Source organism: Eriocheir sinensis, chromosome 38, assembly GCF_024679095.1.
Source record: "Eriocheir sinensis breed Jianghai 21 chromosome 38, ASM2467909v1, whole genome shotgun sequence".
Classification (NCBI taxonomy): domain Eukaryota; kingdom Metazoa; phylum Arthropoda; class Malacostraca; order Decapoda; family Varunidae; genus Eriocheir; species Eriocheir sinensis.
Window position 1 is genome coordinate 7,066,984 of NC_066546.1, and position 24,522 is coordinate 7,091,505.

Sequence of the window (24,522 nt, forward strand, 5' to 3'; positions counted from 1 at the left end):
ATCATTAATCTTATTGAAACCTTAGATTTGCCAATTAATATCACTATTGAGGGGGTGGGGACTAGTTTTGGGGGCTGTTTACGTTTACAGGTGCAAAAAGTCCTTGATTCTCTACTTTTCTTATATAAAAGTCTCTAAAAGCATCATTAATCGTATTCAGTCCTAAGAATTGCCCATGAAGTTTGAGAATTCATACTAAATATCACTTTTGAGGGGGTAGGGACTAAACAGTTTTGGGGTTATTTACGTTTAGGCTACAGGTGCAAAAAGTCCTTGATTCTCTTCTTTTCTTATATCAAAGTTTTTAAGAGCATCACTAATCGTATTATAACCTAAAAAATACCCATGAAGTTTGAGAATTCATACTAAATATCACTTTTGAGGGGGTAGGGACTAAACAGTAATTTTGGGGTTATTTACGTTTAGGCTACAGGTGCAAAAAGTCCTTGATTCTCTTCTTTTCTTATATCAAAGTTTTTAAGAGCATCACTAATCGTATTATAACCTAAAAAATACCCATTACGTTTGAGAATTCCCCTCGAAATAGCACTTTTGAGGGGGTAGGGACTAGTTTTGGGGGCTGTTTACGTTTACAGGTGCAAAAAAGTCCTTGATTCTCTTCTTTTCTTATATCAAAGTTTTTAAGAGCATCACTAATCGTATTCAAACCTAAAAAATGCCCATTACGTTTGAGACTTCCCCTCGAAATAGCAGTTTTGAGGGGGTAGGGACTAGTTTTGGGGGCTGTTTACGTTTACAGGTGCAAAAAGTCCTTGATTCTCTTCTTTTCTTGTATCAAATTCTCTAAAAGCATCATTAGTCGTATTGAAAGCCTAGAATATCCCATGGAGTTTGAGAATTCCCATTAAATAACATCTTTGAGGGGGTAGGGACTAGTTTTTGGGGGGGTTGTTTACGTTTACAGATGTATTCCTCCGCGCCAGTCAGCTGTGAGGGCGGGGAGGAGGCAGTCAGGTGTGTGATGGTGGTCGTGGCCCCTGGCGCCCCTCGCTGCCTCTGATACAGTCCCTGGGGGTCAAATAGGATGGGAAACTGCCTCAAAAGCCCCACCTCGGACGACATCTCGCTGCTGCCGGAGACTCCTGACCAGATGATGGACGCCCTGGCAGCTATGGAGGTGAGTTTTTATATTTTTTCCCTTATTCCGCATCACCTGTGTCTTTGTTTACCTGTATTTACCTGTCCAGGGGTGAGGGACACGTGGGGGGCTTGGGACGTAAGGGACAGTTTAATAAGACATATGCAGTAGACAGTCATCTCATCCTCCTCTTGTGCCCGAGTTTTCCTTTATTCCGCATCACCTGTGCCTTTGTTTACCTGTGTTTACCTGTCCGTGGGTGAGGGACACGTGGGGGGCCTGGGACACAAGGGACAGTATAATAAGACAGTGTAGTAGACAGTGTAGTAAGGCAGTGTGCTAAGAGTCATCTCATCCTCCTCTAGCGTCCGAGTTTTCCTTTATTCCGCATCACCTGTGCCTTTGTTTACCTGTCCAGGGGTGAGGGACACGTGGGGGGCCTGGGACACAAGGGACAGTATAATAAGACAGTATAGTAAGGCAGTGTGCTAAGAGTCATCTCCTCCTCCTCTAGCGTCCGAGTTTTCCTTTATTTCGCATCACCTGTGCCTTTGTTTACCTGTGTTTACCTGTCCGTGGGTGAGGAACACGTGGGGGGCCTGGGACACGAGGGACAGCTGGTGTGTAGTGATGAACGCAGTAGCAAAATAGACGGTCAGCTGATCCTCCTCCCGTGCCATTGTGCCCGCGTCCAGTGTTACCTTGGGGATATTAATTAGGGATTCTGTCACCTGTCAGTCCACGGCGCGTCGCCAATAGTGATTTTGGCCCACCCCAGAAACAAAGGACGTATTGCTGGCCCATAAGTTTGTTGTATTGATAGGGAGAAGCCTTTATACTGGCTGCAGCTGACGTGTGTATAGTAACTAGGGGGGGGGGGTAGGATAGGGGGGTTCAGGAGAGTCACCCCCCCATTAAAAGTGAGGTTAGGTTAGGTTTATCAGCTTGAAGTAACCTAACCTCACTTTCTATGGGTTGTATTTTCCCTTCATCAGTTTTTAGTAGTTCACCTCATCATTGTCTGGAGCAGCTTCAGTCTGGGGAGTGTTTCAGCTGTTGATGTAAGCAGTCCTTGTGTGATGGTCCTCAGGGACACCCACATCACCAGGGGGAGGGTGGTGTGGTGGTGTTACATGCACAGCCACATACCTGCCCTGCCTCAAGGCATGAGTCATAGGCAGCTGTAGCTCTGAAATGAGGTAGTTTTGTCTTTCACAGAGTACTCCTGAGTGTGAATGAACTATAAGGGAAGGTTTTAGCCAGGTACCTGAGTCTAAACACAGTGTTAGCTAGACAAAGTCAGGGTGACCTTGCCCCTTCCTCACCATCTCCATCATCCACTTCCAATATATTAAACTCTTTGTGGAATAGATGTTACCCGTTTTCTTTAGTATGATACATCTTGTCATCTGATCAGAAAAAGGGTGCAAAACAGACATTGCATACAGCCTGTAGTTATACTTGACCTTTATCTAGGAAGGAAAAAAATGGCTTGAATCATTGCACACATATCTGTATTTTGACCACTTTCACTCCCCTCTCATGGGGCTGTCAGGGGCCAGGGTAAGAAGTATTTAAGGGACATGAGACTTGATTTAGTACTTCAGCTGCTCACTGCCTGCACTCATGTAACTGTTCACCCCATACCCAGGCCTTGTTCTCCTTTGTTTGAGTGTTTTTAACACTACACTGACCCTCTGCATCTTATTAATGTCTTGTTGCACCTGATTTTATGAAACATGGCTGTTTACCGGTACTTTGTAGGTGTTAGTTGTAGAAATATCCTGCACGAACATTAAACCTTTTCCTCTGCCCACACATGGAAGTTACTGAGGTTTCTCATAATTTATTTAAAGCATGAAAATAACAGCTTGTCTTATACATTAGCCTTGTGGCTTGAGATGTTTAGAATCCACACACAAACATGAAAGTGCAACTTTCTAATCACTGAAGATATACCGGTACTTACTTTGCTGCTCTCCACATAATATTTTAAATCACGCTTACAGTAAATGTTTTTTATTCTGCGCCAAGACTTGATAACCCAGAAAGCCAATCACCAATCTAACACAACTGTTCAAAGCTAGCTAAGTTTTTTCCGACGTCAAATAGCAACCCAAAATTTATTAATGTGTTTCTGTATACATTGAGCAATATATATATATATATATATATATATATATATATATATATATATATATATATATATATATATATATATATCTATATATATATATATATTAGATTTAAATGTCCTGCTTTCAAGAATTTGGACAATTGGAATTTCCAGAGTAGTGGTATTCAGATTAATGAAGTTTCACTGTATTTTTAAATGTGCTGAGCCAGGGCAGTAACAGCTGGACAGTGACTCAGCAGATAGTGGTGTGTGTAAATCCCAACAACATTTATAGGAAACATCTTGTCCTCAGTCATTGTGCCTGCACTGCTCCATCCCCCAAGGGCTTGGTGGTAGCTAGTGGGTGGAATTTTCTTTGGCCTTGAAACAGGACTTTACCTCTTCCTCTTATGTTTGTTGCTCAATTTTAGCCATTAGTCTCCCCCATGGCATGGCTTGGTATTGTCAAGTAGCTAATGTGTGAAAGGATATAAGGTTTACCACAGAGACACTTAAGAGTTTAGTGTGTATCATTCTGGATATTCAGTGAACCTCTTTCTTTTTTATTATGTTATCATTGAGAAAGAGGAACAAAATGCAGCATAGTAAGGAGTAAACAGACTTATTTTGCATTAAGTGTTTTATGATATGTTTGTCCATGTATATAAGCATTATTGTTATTATTATTAGTAGTATTGTTATTTTCATTAGTTGTCATAGTAGTAGTAGTTAAAGCACCAGTTGTTTGTTGTTGGCCTAAGCTTTTTTTCCTTTCTTTCATTCCGTTATCTTGTTTCCTTCTCTTATCCACAGACTGTCATGGAGATTAGCTAATGATAAGATGACAAGTAGACATATGTACACACAACAGATTCTTAGTTGCATTCATGGATGTAACAATGTTTCCTCTGCAAATATTTCTGTGTTGGCTATTTTCTGTGCAAACATCAATGACAATTTATTGACTGATAGAAATAATGTCTCCTGGATGAATTAGTGTGTGTGTCAGGAAAGTAGCTGTTATATTTACCTGCCTGAGCTTGTATGCTGAGTTTGAGTTCCTGAGTATTGTCCTGTTGCGTAGCACAGCATAGGCAGGCCAGCTTTGGATAGCCAGTGCTTATCTTGTGGCCGAGGACTGATTCATTTTACCTGCTATGCTGATCTGTGTGCTGTGGTGCTGCTGTGAGGTGTTTGCTGCAGCACGGGGCCATTCCGACTGACCTGGATGTTTTATTTTTAAGGAGTGTGGCATCATTTTGTTACCATGTTAATTCTTGTTATGGTTGACTGGTGTGGAAATTGTTTAAAGCAAAGAGATAACACTGGATTATGATGAATATTCACCCAAATTGTTTGTCATAAAAAAGATGACTGCCAAGTAACAGTCAATGTGTTTCGTTACATATTATTTACATCCACTGAGGAAAACATAACAATAATAAGACAGTTTCTGAATTGTGAAGCTCTTCCCTTTTTTTTCTTTAATTTTAGAAGCTGTAAAAAGTAGTGTGGCCTGGTACCTAAGTGATTATATGAGAATAAGTTGGTGGACTTTTGTTTTGCTGACTGAAATTATTTAACCCGGTAGCAGCGACGGGCCAAAGTTGTGGCTTTACCGTGTAGCAGCGACGGGCCAAATTTGTGCCATGATATAAACCCCCCAATATAGATGATACATAAGCTGATCACAAATGCTTTGATATATATTATGAAATGGTTTGTGTGAGGGATGATTTTTTCTAATTTTTCTCGCTTAGAGGGACCATTAAGAAAGATGATCCCCGCAGCTACCGGGTTAAAGTTTGCTACCAGAAAAAGTGAAGAAAAGTTTGTACGTATTGAGTTAGCATGTGTATCTGCTCCTGTGTTTGGTATTCTTATCCTGTATTGGAGCTTTTATGGTGATTGTATGTGCTCCCTCTTCGCCCAGTTATTACCAGTAGATTTATCATGTTGAACTGTAATCTATTTTGTTATTGCTGAGTTTGTAAATGTAAAGTATGGTTGTGGACTTCCTTTACTCAGTAGCAACCTTGATACTGCATGTTTAATGTGTTTATTTATTTATTTATTCACTATTTGCTGGGTTGAAGTATGTGATGTAGAGTTTACCTTGATTATGTTTGTATTACCTAATGAGTATTCTTTCTGAGATTGTGATGCCTCTGTATATGATTGTATTTGGCCATGCTTAGTGTGTAAGGGAAGTGGCATGTAATTTCCATGTCACGTTAGTAATATGGTTGATGTTATATTTGAAGATGCCGTTGGGGGTGTTCATGCAAGAAATGTACTGATACTGTGAGAGCTGCCAATGGATTAAGGGTTATCTAGCAGTGAAAAAAAAAAAATAAATAAATAAAAATCTGAAGTCCTGTTGCCCAAGTCATCCAGTATTCACTGTTCTATTGATTATCTTTCTGTGTGGGTAGAAACAAGATATTTCTAGAGCCTCAGATATTCAGCTAGTCATGCCCTTCTTTGTTGGTGGCTTTTTTGTTCTTTGCTTTTATTTCTGCCCTTGAGCTGTTCCCATTTCTGTTTGAAAAAGAAGTGGCAATGTAGAGACATGTAGTTTGTATTGACAGCTGTACCATGACATTCACAGGAGGTTATGGGGCAAAGATCTCATGGAGTAGCAAAATCCACAATTAACCCGTGGGCTTCGGCTATGGGAAAGCCGAGAAGTGCCCGAGAAATGACAAAATTACTCTGCATTTTGAGACCAAGAAAAGAGCATGGAACGTACGTCAGAGTACTCCTCTCATAACCATAAAGCCGTTAAAAATATTTACTTTTACTCAAACTCCATTCTTTTTGGGTGGTGTTTGTTACAAAGTTTTGTGACGTGTGGCATCTAGCCGAGAGTCGCTTGTTGTGTACTATAGAGAATTTGACAAGTGATTACTGTATGGATAGGTAATTCAGTATGCCATGACCTTACAGCACCACCTATGACAAAAAAGCCCACCTCAAGATCACTCACCCACCACATTAACCTAGAGCATTCATGGTGGGTTGCGCTGTGCCACCACCGCCTACAATTAGCTCGAATTAGGCGTTTTATGGCGAGCCCTTTTTAGGGTCCACCGTACCACAGCCACGACTCGTGAAAGCCCCAAAAAGTGTCTGCCGACGTTCTCGGGTTAATAAGTGTGTCAGTTCTTCTGAGTTATAAGCAACTCAAAATATTCCCTAAAACTCATTTCTGGTTCCTTAAAACACTAAAGAATATCACAACCATCTACAAGTGTATATATAACACTGCACTGCATGCACGAGTCACTTTTGCCAAGTATCCTGCAAACTCCTGAGTTGCTGATTAATAATATTTCCAGAGGACCATTTAGATGTTCAATCAGCAAAATAAGTATCAATCACTCATGGGCCACTTGAATAGAATTTGGGTGTACCGTAATCCATAGACATGGTGTTGTGCTGGTTAGGTGGGTACCAATTACTAGACTAGCCATTGGTACCCACCTAGCCAACACAACACCATGTCTATAGATTTCACTCATATTCTATCCAATTAACCCATGGCTGTTCAATACTTTTTTCCGACTGTACATTTCTATAAATTTAAAGTCCTTGGATGTCAAGTTCCCCCGACATTGTGGAATTGAAGGAAGTTACCTTGACAGACACAAAAATTAGTGTCCCCCTCCCAGTGCACCAAAATTTAAAAGTGACCAGGTAAAGGCTGTGGAAGGGAAGGGATTGGTGAAGCACTCCATGCATGACCCTACCATGTTGTCTTACTGTGTGTTTTTGTCTCCTCTGCTTTGCCCTCGCTACCTCCCAGAGCTCTATTAAGGACGTTAAGGACAGTCATTATGATTGGAAATGGCCCATATGCTTTTTCATAATTTAGTATTGCTTAAGTTTTTGGGAAATGCTTTTTGAAGTGAATCTGACCTTTTTTCTTATTTTGCAAATGCTTTGTTTGTTCTATTTTACTGTGCAAGTCCTTTTGTTAGAGAGAATATTAACTTTTTTTTTTTTCCAAATGCTCATCCACAACCAGTTCCCAGGTCTGTCTCCTTTGCATGTCACATTATGTGTTCAAGGTATCAGCACCAGTGTGGTGTGTTCTCATTATGCTTAACTCATCATAAGTTTGGGACTCAGAGGACTGGTAGTGCATTAAAGGCAACATAGCCTCGGAGAAGCAAACAGGAAGGTATAAGACATTTCCTTCATTCTTCTTTAATTGCATGGAATAACATTACACAGTTATAGGTTATCTAGTGCAGTGTAGGACAGAATGTCACTACAATGTAAGGATCATTCAACATTACCCGTGTGTGCTATGTGTCATGTGTCCTGTGGCTTGCTGGTTCAGTGGTTAGGTTAGGCAGGTTTCATAGAGTTCAGGATTGATCTAGGTCCATTGCCACCAGAGTAATTAGGTTAGGCTGAGTTTTCTTTGGGGTAGAGGTGATCTGATCTGTTCTCTTTTCCAGCTTGGTACTATTTTAGCAATTCTCAGCTTATTGGGCTCTTGTCAAAGCTTAATAGCTCAGTCAAACTCATTGTAGGTTATTGCATTACAGCAGTTCAAAGGAAAAAAGTTACGGTAAAGAGCAGTCAACTATCATGAAGTATCTGATATATGTGATAATTATTCACATCTTACTCAAACACCACCAAATTTCTTGCTCTCAGATAATGAATATCCTGCGCTTTCTTACATTTTAACTTGTGTAGCCTTGCATAGATGCTGTTTGGAATTTCTAATTAGTGCTTTCTGTTCTTTTTAACAAACATTTGTATGTCACCATATTGAGGTTTTGTTAATGTCACCTTTCATCAAGCACATGGTCTCTGCACTGCTGCCCTGTTTTAGTGTTAACACTCTATATCCATGTCCCTTGTGCACCTCAAGCCATTCTTCTCATACCATGCCCTTATAGTATATCATGGGGGGGAAGTCATTCAAAGACCAGGAAGTAAAGAATACATAAAGTTAGAAAAGGGAAAGGTAACATTACCACTTGAGTATCAGGTGACTGTGTTACAGTTTTGTATTGAGTCAAGGTCAACCTTTACTTGTTATTTGATGCTAGATGTATTTTTACTGGGCAGTAATGGCACCTCAAGGGAGGCTACATTTTGGTATCGCATATTAATTGGTACATTCATAATCTGATTTGAAACATTCTTTTATTCAAAATGTTTTTTTAACCTTATTAGGTCTTGCATGTTAGCAAAAAGGATATCCATATTTTTAGGTTTCATTTAATACAGTTCACTCTGCTCTTTTCGTTTCTGTTGTTTTTATGTGTACCTGTTTGTTTTGTTGGATGTACTGGGCATTTACCTGCAGTAGGAATTGACTGGCCTTTTTCTCTGTTTTGAACTAATATTTTTACTTAAGCCATTTAATATCTTGGTTGTTTGCTTGGTACTTTTGCAGGCAAGCCAGAGTTTCTGGTGTGACCAGAGAATAATGTGAACAATCTTCTCTTGCAGGTGTTGTGAAGGTCACATGAAAGAAAGCCAAGAGATGGGAGAGGAAAACAAATGATCTGAGGCTTGCAGACATTCACAAAGAAAGTGGGATGCTCATGTTAACTCTGAAAGCTCTGTGCATGATCTTGTCTGCTCAGAAAGAGTTACTTGCTTCCCAGAGAAACTTGTGACTTGTGCACCTCGTAGAAGAGTACATTAACACTGCACATGTTTAATCAGGCATAAGATGTCTGTTTGCAACCACATGATGGATATTAGTCTAAAGATCTTGGGCATAGCCAAAGGAGATTTTAATTTTGAGTTATTTATGCCTTAAAAGATGACATGTTGCCTTCCACTTCCTCCCCAGTAGAGGCCGCACCAACTCCCGTCTCCCCCTCGGGCCCATTCCCTTGCCAGCCACAGTATGTAGGTCAGAGCAGGGAGGGCGGCACAAGAGATGAGTATCGGCCACCTTCCCCAGCAGCGTTGGGAATGTGTGGTTCTGAGGAGAGTGGTCAGGAGGGGCGGGTAACGAAGCCTCCGCCAGACCTGTGCTCCCGAGACAAACCCAACCCATTCCGAACGCAGAGTGTCGAGGGCGCTGTAGGTGGAGCCGCCATTGCTCAAGGTGCCTGTGATTATGAATATGCATTAAATGATTCACACTGCAGGGGAGAGGAAAGAGGGGGCACCATGGAAGAGGGGGCGTGCAGTCTGCTTCCTCAGTCCTCTGCAGGGGAGGTCCCACGCTGCCCTGAGGAGGACGTGAAGTGCACCACCAAAGCCGGCCTCCCAGATTTATGCGATACGGGTAGCGGTGCGAGGAGCAGGATGAACTATCAGACGAGTGGCAGGAGTGCCTCCCTCAGTGAGGCCATGCAGTATGAGTCACCGTCTAAGGGGAGCATCGGAAGTGGTGGTGGTGGTGAGAGTGTCAGTCAGGGGTTGAGCAGCTTTGAAAATACTCAGAAATCGGAGAGGGAGAGAGTGAATGAGAGTCACTCCAAGGGCATTGACATGAAACTCGATAGCTCAGAGCCTAAAAGTGACATCACCCAAGGAGATGTTTCGAAGGCAGAAAGCAGAATGGAGGAAGAGATGCAAGTTACAGCAGACAGTGTGGATGGCAGTGGCATTGCCATTAAACCTGAAGAAAGCCATGAACATAATACAGAAAATGCAGGCGATTCTGTTTGTGGCAGTGGCATGGAAGCGAGAGGAGAAAGTAACGTAGTTTGTGAGGACAGTAACATTGACATGAAAGAGACTCACGACACAGAGATGATGGTGGGACCCCTCGAGAGCTACCTAATACACGACAACCAGCAAATATCCCTGGTGGCTTGTGGCATTACCCAGTGCGACCCAAGCTTCCAGTACGACATGGCAGTGGCAGAACCTGTGGAGACTGAAGATGGCATGAGTTTGATCAAGTACAACCTCCACCACTCCAGTCACCCGATGTACGAAAAGTGGCCCTGCTACTTTTACATCACCGAGGAACACCTGCCAAGCTTCACCATAGACTCCCACGGCAGGCATATTGGATCTGTAAGGCAGCATCCGAGTCTTTGTTCTCTTTCATGAAAATTTACTCTCGGTATTATTTAGTGTGTTTATTCTGTAGATCTGTGAGGTAGCATTCATTTCTTGTCTCCTGGGATGAAAGACTGTTATTGATGCCTGGTGTATGATTTGGCACACTCTTATGAAGGTTAAATTCTCCCTGAGTCTGTAGTGCAGTGTTTTGATTTGTTTGGATGGAAAATGTGGTGTTGTGTACCATATGATTGCATCCTGTTATGGCTCATATTTTGTACTTAGTCGACCCATGAACTGAGGATCAAAAGAGGGTTTCCATTCTTTATAGGAAGAGGTTCAGATTGTGTTTTATTTGGAGTACTGTTGTGTTGGCAAGGACACTTGATTTTCACACCTTCATAATGAAAAAATATCTAATTTGGTGATTTAAGTGTACAATGTTGCTTTACTTGATTGTTGGTACAGTTGTGATTTGCTTTTCCTTCTTTGTGTCAGTGATTTAAACAATCATTGATGTTATTGCCAGTGGTAAGTTGCACTTGTCACCAATGTTCTTGAAAATTCTCTCATTCGGAAATGTGGTACATTGATTTATTTTTGCACTGCTCCAGCTCTCATTTTGCTCTTTTCTCACACAGTCTACATTCAGCATTTGATATACTAAACTAAGCATTTTCCAAGAGTCATTTCCCATTTAGAATTAGCATGCATGAGATAACTGCCATGGCAGGATTGAAGGCATAAGGAAAAAGGATTGCTGTCATTATACTTGGAGCAAACCTTTCATCAGCATACGGTACTTTACTATAATTCAGTGTTGGAAATTAATAAACCTCAATGGTGGAAGAATGAGAAGCAGAATGCATCCTGTTACTTCATAGGACTGACAGAGCTTTTAATTAAAACTATATAGATGTAAATGTTGTTTTTGATTTGACAAAGTAATGTGTGGCACTAAAGTTGCCACTGAAAACAGGTGTGGGCTTCCATGTGCTAATACCCCTCCCCCCCTCCCCAGGATGCTCCTCCCATGTTCTTCCCTAACCCGTCAGTGAGTCGCCCGGCCTCTCACCTGACGGAGGAGGAGCAGGTCAAGATTGCCAAGCGGATGGGCCTTATCACACACTTGCCCTGTGGGATATTTGACGGCACCAAGAAGAGTGGAGAGTGAGTAGCTTGTTATTCTTTGGGGTGTGCTGGGTGTTTGCCTTTGTTTGGAAAATAATTACACATCTAGGTTCTAAAATAATTATGTTTCTGATTATTAGAAATCCATGCAGTTATTTTTCTCTTTCCATCAACAAGAAAGGTAGCCATATGGATGGTCATGTTCAGACAAAGAATCTTGTCTTCCCTGCTTAAAGTTTCCACTAAGCGCTAATGTTCCCCACAGGTGTGTGATATGCATGATAGACTTCTCAGTGGGTGACAGGGTGCGTTACCTGCCCTGCATGCACACCTACCACACAGAGTGCATCGACGACTGGTTGATGCGCTCATTTACCTGCCCATCATGCCTTGAGCCCGTGGACGCCGCTCTCCTCAACACTTACGGGACGAGCTAGCGTGTGCAGCCCTTGATATGAGGTGTGCTGGGTGGTTTTCCTAATTGACTCACTGCTGATGCATTATTGTGAAGTGTCGGAGCTGGATTGGACAACTGTGTAAGGAGTTCATGTCACTTCAGATTATTTGGTCTCAAATTTAATCACAAAATGTCTCATCTGTCAGGGGAACTTCAGCTTGTAAAATTTGTGCAGTGTAACAGATCTATACTTATGGCAGTAAGTAATTGGGCATCAAGAGAGTTTATCCTCAAAAGCTGACATTGGTGCAGCTTTTAGTTGGTTATCATAGTTTTTTGTTGATGAATTCCAGATAAAAAAAACATCTGTGGAGGCTGTAACACACCATGAAGTCCTGCACATGATCTTCTCTGGTATTACATATAATGAGAGTCAAAGGTACTTACATGTGTGTGCGTGTGTATGTGTGTGTGTGTGTCTGTGCAAGTGTATATGTGTGTGTGTGTGTGTGTGGAGCAGCAAAAATGTCAGAAAGTGTTTCAGAATGATGTTTTCTTTATTACCATATTATACTTGCTCTAGCTGTCCATTGTCTATAGTAAAGTATGTTTCTATCACTGTGAACACCTTGGTTGAAGAGCACATTGCAAGGACCAAAGAAAACATTGCTCCTCTGCAACAAAGTGAGTAATGTGGGGAGACAATTTTCAAAATCGTCATTATTTCGATAGCTAGTCTCCATTTTAAAAGTCCAGTGAAAGGTTTAGTTGTTTGTAAATTAAATGAATGGCTTGGATAACTATGTAATAAAAGCAATATGAGAATGCCACGATTAAAACTAGATTTCCTCTTTTAGCCATTTTGGATTTTTCTAGACTACTATAAAGGCTCATGTTTGTGGCAATAATGTTGAGCATATCTAAGCCAGCGGTGCAGCATATCACATACTTTACAGCAGGTGGACAGAATAAGGCTTTGCAATCCTGTCTTTCAAACCATAGAGGAAAGCATTCCCTGAGATAGAATGTTTTCCTTTAAACCTACGAATCTAACTTGTAAATATATGTAGTAGTATATATCTATAAGTTCCAATAGTTCCTCTTTCCATGGGCATTCAGTTTTGTCCATCAATATAGTTTAGTTTTAGAAAATGACTTTCCTGATGAGATCTGGAACTGGGAAGTGTGTGTAGCCTGTAACCTTTGCCTCCCAGATAGTCACCCTGTACAGCTGGTTGTGCCTTAGCTTGCGATTAGTGTTCCTTTATGACTAGCAGCACCTCATGGAAGGAAAGAAAAGCTATTACGCAGCAGGAAAATACAAGTCTGAGAGGAGATACTTACGCACTGCATTTGCAAAGTTTATATTTTCATTATATCAACTTTACGTGTCTGCAAGGCTTAAAATAGTAAGGCACATCACTTCATTAAAAAGTCTAAATCACTGAGTATTCTCAGGCTTTATTTGACACATGCTTATACATATATACATTGCTTATGTAGCTGGTAATTGCCTTTCAGTTCCTTGTTTTATGAAGGCAAGCATTATATTCTTAAAAGGTATTTTATTAATTTACTGAGTCATGGTCAGGCATTCATTACTAATAGGTTTTTCTTAATCATTTCCTAAACCTTCAGCGCATTAAACCAGTCTCTGAGTCTAGGGCCGAGACATTGGTTTCTGCCTCGATATAATTGAACCTAGTCATAAAGTAATGGAACGGATTATTACTGTCATTATTATTGCGTTGAGAGCTGTTGGTTTTGTTAACTAACCTACATTTTTACAGTATTTTTTATTTATTAGTCCCAAGTTTATCTTATGGTAATCAAGGAAACATCATTGTGTGTAGGGTGCGGCACAGGGATGCGGTGAGGACACATTGCTGTACTTTGTTTTCAGAAGTAGACATTAAATAACTTTTTCAAATTTGGTGCATCCCTCCAGCCTGCATAGAACTACTGAGTCATGGCTTTGAATCTAAGTCACTTGTGTGATAATCTACATATTCAATATTTTGTTTTTTTGTTTTTTTTTGAGTATATTAAGACATCCATAGTTGAATTAGATCAGTTATGTACAGTATTATAAGAAGTTTGTAAGAAGCCACTCAAGATTTTTTTGTATGTTTTATTCATCCTGTAAAATTCTTGATACTTAGTCAAGTTGTAAATTTTCTTCATCGGTGTTTTACATAAATTTGTGTGTGTTTCAGTAGAACATGAACTGTCATGCTTACTTAGACAAAGTAACTCACTGTTAACACATTTTGGCACAGTGTAGACACTGATAAGTTTCAGAACTCCCTTTTTTTGCATGAATATTCAAAATGTCCAACAATGAGCTTCTTGCAATGCACGTTTAAAGTGATGAAGTATATTTAAAGTATCTGAAGGTGGATTCAGTTACTGAGAGATGCTTCGGATAAAGAAAAATAGAAATTGAAATGTAACCTGTTTGGCAGGTTGAACCTCACTTTATGAGGACAGGAAGGCCAAGGTTGTGCTACACTGGAGGTTGAAATGTAAAATACAATGTTCATAAACTTTTTAGCAAATATAACATTATATAGACAATGAATTAAATTTTACCCACTAAACAGGTGTTTTCCACCTCCAGATTGAACACTTGTTGATAGTTATAGAAATTGCATCAAATGTGAATTCTTATAGAACTGATACAGCATATCTGAGTTCAGCTAATACTTTGAGAATAGCAATATGTTTCTGTCTGAGACCCAACAGTCTTAGATCACATAGGGATATTTTTTATACAATATCCAGAATGTATTGCATGAAAGAACTTGTTCATTTAGGGACGTTTTCTATCATGAAAACCTATGGTTTAAAGCAGCAGAGTGTGCCAAGTTAAGAGTCATGTGTTACGGCAGTTGATGGAGGTTGGAGCCGGCCGCTCAAGATCCGTAGTCTGTTCACCATTTGAATCTATCATATTTTTGGGTTTCTGTCAAACTGAGGTTCAACCTGTATCAGCTGGTGCATCAAGGATATAGTTTAGGTATATTGTAAAACAGGCATTCCTTGTGTTGTCAAATTTGTCAAATTAGTAACATTCATATAAGGGTTTGAAAACTTGCATTTGGATAAATGATTTAGAAATTTAGAATAGTACTGTATATCAAAATTACAATAAAGGGGGTGTCCTGGTTTTGAGATGGGATTAACTGTATAAATCCAACAGTCTCCATCAAATACAAAAAGGTTATTTGTATGTGCCTTAGTCATGAATTGTAAGTGTGTGATGGTGGAGCAGAATTTGAGTAACCAAACCAGGAAAGGAACATGAGGGTGTTAACAGCCGTGAGTCACCTGGTGTCCCCTGATCTATGCAGTGACTTAGTGATGCTCTCCACTAGTGCTGTTCTCTGGCCATGTAATGATAATATTTCATTGTAATGTTGATCATATTTATGGAGCACATTTTTAAGTAGAGATACAGATATACTTTATGTGCAAGTTTTGAGCATCACGATTAGATCCTCATCGGTCAAGGCAGGGACTGTTGATCAAGGCTCCCTGAATAGGCATGGAACTGTCACTTAACTCCTTGTAAAATCTTAGCACCACTTCAGAAAAAATGGATATTTGCGTAATCCTGCATGTGTAAAAAGTCAATCATTAATGTCCAAGCTCTCGGTAATATTGTTAACATCAGGAACATTCTGTAGCTCATAGGTATAACAGCTTATGCTGATTTTTAACCAGCGAGCCACTAGTTTAACATTCAGAACTAAATTTGTTAATCTCACTGTTTGCACCAAAGTGTATAGTATTGTGAATTTTACAAACTGTTGCTTAAGTCAAAGATGCTTTGGCAGAATGTTTCTTCTAAATGATAACCTGATAGTTTGACTGGCTGCATATGACACATTTCCCCTGAAGTAAACTGTCATTAGACTACTTTTGACATTCCAGTAGCATAAACCTGCTGAGTAATTCCAAATCACAAGGTGATGAACTCCTGTTTATTGGCTGTATTGCCCAGGAAGCAGATCAATGGAAAACTTTGTGTGAGGGAGAAAGAAAATGTTGTATCCTTGGGTCCATTCAAAGCTTACTGGCTCTTTATTCAATAATCAGGAAATTTTGGGATATACCAAGTCTGTCAGAAAGAAAAGGGATCTCATTTGCACTTTCTAAGTCATGGCATAAATGAAGGAATTACTTGTTGCTTGGATGTAAGCAATATGACGGTGACCAAAGTCTGCCAGGCTTCAAATGTATACCCAATAACACATAATATGTATTAAAGAAATGTTTTAATAAGCTCTCAGCAATGAAATGCACATAATATGTATTAAAGAAATGTTTTAATAAGCTCTCAGCAATGAAATGTACTTTTGAGCAGTGTGTTAAAGTACAGAAGTACTGCTACAGCCACATGTCTGCAGAGCTTTCATTACATGTGTCCTAAAAGTTTTACATGTTCAAGTCTGCTGGCAATGCTTTCTTTGCATCTACTACTCACACCTGTACTTTGCTTGTAGAAGGCCTTCAAGATGCAGGAATGCTGGACATGGTTATGCTTGTTTTGGAGTTATCACCATCATAAAAAATAATAATAAGCACTTAGGGGACTTAATACATAAATCTGTAAATTTGTAAATGTGGTTTATTGCTATGTAACTCAGAAGTTATAATTATGTTTCAGAAACACAAATTTATCTGTAAATATCAGCAGTTTATAGTGTGTAAATGTTAACTAGTTTACAAAAAGTTGCAAGCAATTAAAGTGACCTGTATTGTCCTTTCTGACTGAATCACCATCACATTCTGTACCAAAATCCATCCCATCAACATGTACAGCTTCTCACTCGAGTTCCCACATCACATTATCCTTGTACATGATTGTTTACCCATTACAAGATTTTGTTTAATCCAACACTTATTTTCTCTCTGTTAAATCTTTGGCTGAAATAAGGTAAAGGCTGCAGAGTGCATGAAGATATCAGAAATTATTTTAGCAGCATCTAGGCCAGGGTGGGCTCTTGTAGTGGCCTGAGGTCCGCTTCTTGTTTTATGGCCTCTTTTTAAGGTGGTGACAATTGGTTGTAGCACTTGGTATTCCTGGCGTGGCTTCGGGTGTGGTGGACATCACAGGCTTCACGGCCTGGCAAGGACTCTGTGTATACCATAATAAAACAGATGATTGCTCTCGTCAACTGCTGGGTATGGTGTCAAGGCAAAGGAGCATATGTACTACACATATATATTACATAGATGCATTCAGTGCTAGACCCTTAAGTAGAGGTTAGGAAAGATAAAAGTGTACTGAAGGATATTCAGTTGGCTTTATTTTAAAAATGATTTTTCTCTTTATTTTTTGTAATAAATTCTTTTTATACACTTCATAGTTGTGGAGGACTTAGTATTTGATGAATTTTCAAGTCATCTATTTTCTTGAATAACTACTATTTCTTTGGCTTTGTGTAGCTACGCCATACAGTGGTTACATTACAGGAATCGACAAACGATAATTAGAACATACTTTTCATCCATGTATCATGTGACTGTTTGCACATGTGTTTGTGTATTAGGGCATCACAGAATTTTCGACACTCAGCAAGACTAAATATCTGAAAGGAATGGTTTGTAAATGCCATCATTGTCTGATTTGTTAAGGGTCAGTAATCTCTTGATAACAGCACCGCTCACTGCCTGTCACACCTGTGTTTAGTTGTGTTGTGCTGCAAACACTGATGTGTCAAGTTTGGAATCTGTCTGTTGTCTTGATTGGTAAAATTTGTGGTGTAACTCTTCCAGGTGCATTATTATAATGTAAAAAGAGACCTTTAATTTTGCTGTACAGCATATGGAACTATTGCATCCACACGTACAATAGTTATAGTTTGTAGCAATGCTAGACAGATTTTTGTATAACAAAATTTTATATTTTCAAGTTTAATGTACTCTGAAGCCATTAATACTATGATGTTAGGCAATATGCTGTGTACAATTTGAACTTCAATTAGTATGATAATGTTAAATGGATCAATTCATGACCTGTTTTCCATTGTACTTAAGCAAAGCTTTAGGTTAATGTTTGATTGATACTGTGCTGGCTCATGTGTCATGCTGGCTAGGGTGTCATGCAGGGGGGGGCAGGAATGTAGCCATGTGTGGCATGCAGGGGTAAAGTTGACATGGGCTGGCATGTGTCATGCAGACTTGTTGTTGTTTCAGGGGATGTGATGCATGTCAGAGGCTGGTGTGTTGTAAAATGTGACAATTCATACATGACAGTGTGACATGCAGGCACTGGCTGAGGGGTGCTTGGGGCGGGCAGATCCCATGGAGAGACTATGCAGGCACTTGTATTTAACTAGGGATAGGAAGCCTGGCAGGCATTTCCATCAGCAAGTTGTTATCCATCCTCTTGGCACTAAAAGGATGCATGTTTGATCTTGGTTGTAATTCCTAAATTCTCTCAAATACATTGTCAGCTGATACATGTAGGACATTCTAATGTTCCTTTCCACTGTATTCTGTCAGGCAAAGATATTGTCTTAGGAATCTTACATTTCCTAACATCAATGCTCATCATAGAGGAAATAGCATCACTCCTAATCCTAATTGTATTTGTGGCTATGTAGTTGGTATATGAATTTCAATATAGGAACAGTACTCATGCTAGAGAATGCAATTTTGATTGAGGAAAATGCATAGGGAGGAATATTAAAAACCATTATTTTACACATACCAAATGTCAGACTCATGTTGATTTTCCTCATCTTGGTTGATATGATAGGACATGAAATATAAGATTTGGTCAGTAAGATCCATTCCTCTGTGGATTTATAAACTTAGAATGAATATATGTATTCTTCTTATAGGAGTATTCAGAAAATTATAAATTGTATCATTGGTGAAGAACTGTGAACTCTTAGAGAAGGTTTTGGTTAAAGAAATTGGATTCTCTTGAGTGCTTTGCTGTGAGTGGACATGGTGAGAGTGTATGTTATGGGCAAGTACCGCACCAATCCTTATAAGCCAAAATTAACTGGCATAAAGAGGATGTTTGGCTGAGTATTATAAGGTACTACTATTTCTTGCAATACTGCTGGTAAACATTACGCCATATCCATTCACTGGAAGTATTGCATCCAGACTTGATCTATAACACGTGATGTTTGCTTCAGTTTGAGGATAATCTGGTTTTCAGTTATGATACATTGAGCTTTAATATAGTCATTAGCAATCCATGTTGTAAAATTGCTGACTTAGACGAGTTAAGCTTCTCCAACACTCACTTCGACTGAGTTATATGCCTTACTCTTGACTAGATACTTAACTTTGTATCAGTGCCGTCTCCCTGTAACGCGTGTGCAAATATATGCACAGTAGGACATTATAGGTAGCAAAAGGTCTTATATATGACATTATTCTTTTTAAGGGAAGAAAGTTTTATCCGCTGTTATTTTCATCGGTATATTTTTTGTATCCATATTAATCTTTAGTAGGTATAAATCTATATCCTTTGTGTGTGTTTTGTTGGTTTTGTAGAGTCTTTTATCCCTCATCGTCCCTGTAACTTGGATAACATTATACTTTGCCTTCACTTGTATCTTGTTACTGAAATGTATAGATTAAATTATTTCAAGCCTTCCACTCTGTGCGTTTGACTCATCATGTATTGTGTTATTAAGCAGGTCTGTGTGCATACTACTGAAAAAGTTTGTTAAAATAATTGTATGAAAAAGTATTACCATGGGATTTTTTTTTTTTTTTTTAGAACCTAGCATCTTTTTATGGGATGCAGTCAGTAATTGGCAAATTTATTCTAAAATACTTGCATAACTAAGTGGCATGCTTATGTAGAGTGTTGAAAGCACCAAAAATTCCCTCAATTCATGGACTTTTTTTTTTTTTGTGTGTGTGTGTGTGTTTATCATGGTATTTGACTCGTCAGCTTTGAATGGATATCGTGTTAATCTTACTCCTATCTTTCATGTCATCATCTCTAGTATGCTTTACGATTTGTTATTGATATGCTGAGTTTAGCAGGTAGTCTATTCACACCGTCTTGGCAGCACTGCTTCGAGGGCTGGGAACGGTGCTTCGGCAGCTTCGCGCGGAGGTAAACAAACAGTGAGCGGTGCCCACAGCTGGCTACTCGTCTCTTTCTCAAGCATATCTACAGAATACAAACTACAGGTGAGGGGCTTTAACTTGCATTAGGTACTGCTAGATGGGAGCAGCAAGAAGCAAGGGGTGGAGGCTAGGTAGGCAGTGTAATGTTGGCGTTGGCAAGAAGCTATCCTATGGAGACCGACTGGGTGGCCTACTTCATGTTCCATTCAGATAATAATATATCGAGTGACAATGATACAAGGCGTCGACAAACGTGTATATTTCGTTAATAAATAATAGTAACCTAGGGTACAGAGGGACAATGTTTAGCCATAGAGGCCGTACAGTAGCATAATGTATGCTTACACTGGCCACACCGAGGACTGCTGGTGTGTGTGTGTGTGTGTGAGTGTGCTCAGGGCACGGACGTGATGTCATGGAGCCAGCGGGCATAGTAAGCCACGTCCACGTACACGCCGGGAACACCAGGACGCCCGCACCCAATGCCCCACGAGACCAGCCCGGCCAGCTGGTAGGCGCCCCCGGGGCCGGCGGGGCACACCAGGGGGCCGCCGCCATCGCCTTCACACGTGTCGCGCCCCGCCTCCCCCCCGGCACACAGGGCGCCCTCGGACAGCCTAAAGTTATGGCCGAGCCGGGCGTGGGCCAGGGCAGCCTCGCAGGTCTTGCGGCCCACGACTGGCACGTCCACCTTGTTCAGGATGCGCTGGAAGGACCCGTGGTCCCCGAAGGCGTCCTTGCCCCAGCCCGTGGACACGCATCGCTGGCCCACGAAGCTGGCGTAGGCGGGGGGCAGGCAGACGGGGACGATGTGGGGGCTGCGGGGAAGAAAGGTCAGGTTAGGTTAGGTTAGGTTAGGCTAGGCTAGGGTTCGTTTTTCCGGTTTCAGTATTCGAAGCGTCATTTACCCGTATATAAAATCAATACTATTACTCACTTGGCAGCAAAGTCGAGGTAACCCTTCAGCCTAATAACTGCCAGGTCGTTGCTGAGGTCACCGCCGTAGTACTCGGGGTGGACGACGACCCATTCAGCCGGGAGCTCCACGTGGCGGTAGAACTCGGTGGTGGCGGCCACGTCCCAGTCCCCGAGGCGCACCTTGAGGTCGTGTGTGGCCAGTCTGTGCCGGGGGTGAAGGGGAGGAAGCTGTGTTACCAAGGCAGCGATAATTTAAAGGGGCTCATATTGTCTAACACACACACGTTACAAATTTGTGTTTCCGTGTAGGATGAATTCTTTAGTGGCACTGACCCGTGCACGCAGTGGGCGGCGGTCAGCACGTGGCGGTCGTCCACCAGCACGCCTCCACACACGTACTCCTCGTAGTTCTTGAGTACAGCGGCGTGCCACGGGAACTCTCCGAAGGCAGCCGTGCCTGGGACGTACGCAGGGTTCTTGACCCTAGCCAACACACCGCTAGGGTTGCCGCGGCCGCAGGTGTAGGGGGTGTGTACGGGCCGGTGGGGAGGGAGAGGGTTGCGGCAGCACACGTAGGCAGCCCCGCAGCCCGCATCGCCAGGCCTGTAGCGGAGGGCGCGCTGTGGACACAAACACAGCAGTCAGGACCACACTCAGCACCACTCAAGTGACCCACAAAGACTTACTCAACACGCATACACTAGTGAAAAGCAGAGAAGGGCTGATTCATCACTTTCGAACTTTATCTTTGTTGTGCTGACGCGTGGCTATACTTAAAACAGCATCCCCCCACCCTTCAGATACTCGTTCCTAACTTAACACAGTCCCCTTAACAGATACTCATAACTAAACAGTCTCTCCTTTCGATTTTTGTGGCTAACCTATGACAGTCCTCCAACAGATACGCACTTATATGTCAGTGTGGGACAAACCAAATAACTATATCTTACCCCCTCGGCCAAGGCGGCTGTGTTGTTACCAGGCAGGAGGTCCCTCTTGACACGGCCCTCAGCCTCCGGGGCCTCAGTAGTCGTGGTGGTGGTGGTGGTGTTGGCATCGACCTCCTCATCCTCAACCACCGTGTCGTTGGAGAGAATATCAGCGCCGCGTGTGCGAGGGTTGATCAGGTGGAGGATGTCTCCGGGCTCCTCACGCCCAACTATGTCGAATTCGCCACAGAGCGAGGCGTGCACACACAGACACTCCTCCCTGTACCCCGGGGTGAGGAGTGGGATACCGGGTGTTCCATGGGGGACGACTGTCTCTATGTCAACGGGGCCATGGTGAGGAGGATGAGGGTGGGGGTGGGGCGAAGAGGGATTGAAACCACCGTGGGAGGGAGGCAGGGGGTTGAAGTTACCGTGGGAAGGGGGCAGAGGCTTGAAATTTCCCTGCTGGGGTATATTAGGTTGATGGGGGCCAACCGGAACACCCCCAGCCGTGTGGTGGATATGTGTGTGCTCATGGTGATGCTGAACAACCTCCTCCTGGTGGTAATGGTTGTGGTGGTGTGGGGGTGGCTTGAATTGGGGATGTTGAGGTGAGGGATGGCGGCCGGTTGAAGGGGCGGAGTAGCTGGTGTAGGAGCTGGTCACCTGGTTGTCGGCGTGAACACCTGGCTGGTTGTAGGACGTGTAGCTGCTGGAGGCTTTCTGCGGCAGCGAGGTGTCCAAGTGCTTTTTGCCGGGACACTGAGTGAGGGAGAGAAGGAGAGGCAACGTCACTCGATGCAAGAAAGGTCTGGGTGTAATTATGTCTGTATTCGTTTCACTGTAATTACTGAGAGGGAGGGAGGGATCATTACCTCTCACCACAAGCAAAGTATAAACAAAGCATAATACACTCACGTTTATGCCGATTCCCAACGCGCACAACTTATTCTCGAGACCAAGGAACCTCGCCTGACGGTCACTCTCTTCGGCGGGTTCCTCTTTGCCTTCAGGGGTGAGGGAGGCATCGGGGACAGGGCCGGGGTCAGGGTCAGGCTGGGCGCTCTCATCAGGGCCCCAAGACCACTCCTCCGCCGCTACAGCCACCAGCAGGGCCAGCAAAACCGCTCCGGCACCTGAAAATGGAGGAAGTGATGACGGCATAAGTAAACACGTTCTTTTGATGGGGTTGATAGCATTGGAGTTCCCCAGGGCTGGTCTGCGTGACAACCATGACTTAAGATGGTCATGGCTCGTGCTGTTATTTGGATGCGGTCAACAAAAAAATATATAACCCAAGTGAAAAGAAACACGATATTTTTTTTTTACCGACTATCAATGTTTTAGCATACCAAAGAAAACTTGTTTTATTAGAAAAATATGATTCGATTTAATTTCGCTAAAAAGTTCACCCGGAAGCAGCGGGGATCATGTTTCTTAATGGTATACCTCTAAGCGAGAAAAAAAAAAAAATCATCACTCACACAAACCATTTCATAATATATATCGAAGCATTTGTGATCAGTTTATGTATCATCTATTTTTGGGGGTTTAAATCATGGCACAAATTTAGCCCGTCGCTGCTACACGGTAAAGCCACAAATTTGGCCCGTCGCTGCTACGCGGTAAAGCCACAAATTTGGCCCGTCGCTGCTACACGGTAAAGCCACAAATTTGGCCCGTCGCTGCTACGCGGTAAAGCCACAAATTTGGCCCGTTGCTGCTACACGGTAAAGCCACAAATTTAGCCCGTCGCTGCTACACGGTAAAGCCACAAATTTGGCCCGTCGCTGCTACACGGTAAAGCCACAAATTTGGCCCGTTGCTGCTACACGGTAAAGCCACAAATTTTGCCCGTCGCTGCTACACGGTAAAGCCACAAATTTGGCCCGTCGCTGCTACACGGTAAAGCCACAAATTTGCCCGTCGCTGCTACACGGTAAAGCCACAAATTTGCCCGTCGCTGCTACACGGTAAAGCCACAAATTTTGCCCGTCGCTGCTACACGGTAAAGCCACAAATTTTGCCCGTCGCTGCTACACGGTAAAGCCACAAATTTTGCCCGTCGCTGCTACACGGTAAAGCCACAAATTTTGCCCGTCGCTGCTACACGGTAAAGCCACAAATTTTGCCCGTCGCTGCTACACGGTAAAGCCACAAATTTGGCCCGTTGCTGCTACACGGTAAAGCCACAAATTTGGCCCGTCGCTGCTACACGGTAAAGCCACAAATTTTGCCCGTCGCTGCTACACGGTAAAGCCACAAATTTTGCCCGTCGCTGCTACACGGTAAAGCCACAAATTTTGCCCGTCGCTGCTACACGGTAAAGCCACAAATTTGGCCCGTCGTTTCTACACGGTAAAGCCACAAATTTGGCCCGTCGCTGCTACACGGTAAAGCCACAAATTTTGCCCGTCGCTGCTACACGGTAAAGCCACAAATTTGGCCCGTTGCTGCTACACGGTAAAGCCACAAATTTTGCCCGTCGCTGCTACACGGTAAAGCCACAAATTTGGCCCGTCGCTGCTACCGGGTTAAATTAGCTCACTGCTCGAATTCGCAGCTAAATCTCGCAGCCAGCTTAATCTCGTGAGCAAGGCGTCCGGCGAGCAAGTGATAATCGCTCGAGTTCGTTGCTTACAGACTACATTCCTATGTGACTCCATTTCTGAAGACGCTCGGCAAGACTCCCAAAACACCACGGGGCATTCATTTCGTGTCTGACTTACTCCTGTGAAAAATATAAATAGGTTCCAACTTTGCCTACAAATATCACTGTGGCACCTAAGAATACACCAAGTCGTGTGTGTGTGTGTGTGTG

The 24,522-nt window shown here is 42.2% G+C and overlaps 2 protein-coding genes across 2 annotated transcripts in view; one reads left to right on the plus strand and one right to left on the minus strand.

The window, feature by feature from the left end:
- The first annotated feature begins 989 nt into the window (after positions 1–989).
- LOC127008613 (uncharacterized) lies at positions 990–19,371 on the plus strand. Its single transcript, XM_050880830.1, has 4 exons — positions 990–1,138; positions 8,694–10,226; positions 11,236–11,384; positions 11,611–19,371. Exons 2-4 carry the CDS (start codon positions 9,018–9,020, stop codon positions 11,780–11,782), a joined length of 1,530 nt encoding a protein of 509 aa, XP_050736787.1. The 5' UTR covers positions 990–1,138; positions 8,694–9,017; the 3' UTR covers positions 11,783–19,371.
- LOC127008612 (serine protease filzig-like) overlaps positions 13,759–24,522 on the minus strand; it is a 12,455-nt gene continuing 1,691 nt past the window's right edge. Inside the window, exons 2-6 of the mRNA XM_050880829.1 lie at positions 22,620–22,837; positions 21,723–22,463; positions 21,106–21,392; positions 20,792–20,974; positions 13,759–20,672 (exon numbers count right to left, since the gene is read on the minus strand). Coding sequence (XP_050736786.1) covers positions 20,249–20,672; positions 20,792–20,974; positions 21,106–21,392; positions 21,723–22,463; positions 22,620–22,837 — 1,853 coding nt within the window. The 3' untranslated portion in view covers positions 13,759–20,248. The remainder of the gene's footprint in view (positions 20,673–20,791; positions 20,975–21,105; positions 21,393–21,722; positions 22,464–22,619; positions 22,838–24,522) is intronic.

Coding starts and splice junctions, on each gene's coding strand:
- LOC127008613 (XM_050880830.1), top strand. CDS start 9,018: ATGTTGCCTTCCACTTCCTCCCCAGTAGAGGCCGCACCAACTCCCGTC. Junction 10,227..11,235: donor ACGGCAGGCATATTGGATCT/GTAAGGCAGCAT, acceptor CCCCCTCCCCAG/GATGCTCCTCCCATGTTCTT. Junction 11,385..11,610: donor GGCACCAAGAAGAGTGGAGA/GTGAGTAGCTTG, acceptor TGTTCCCCACAG/GTGTGTGATATGCATGATAG.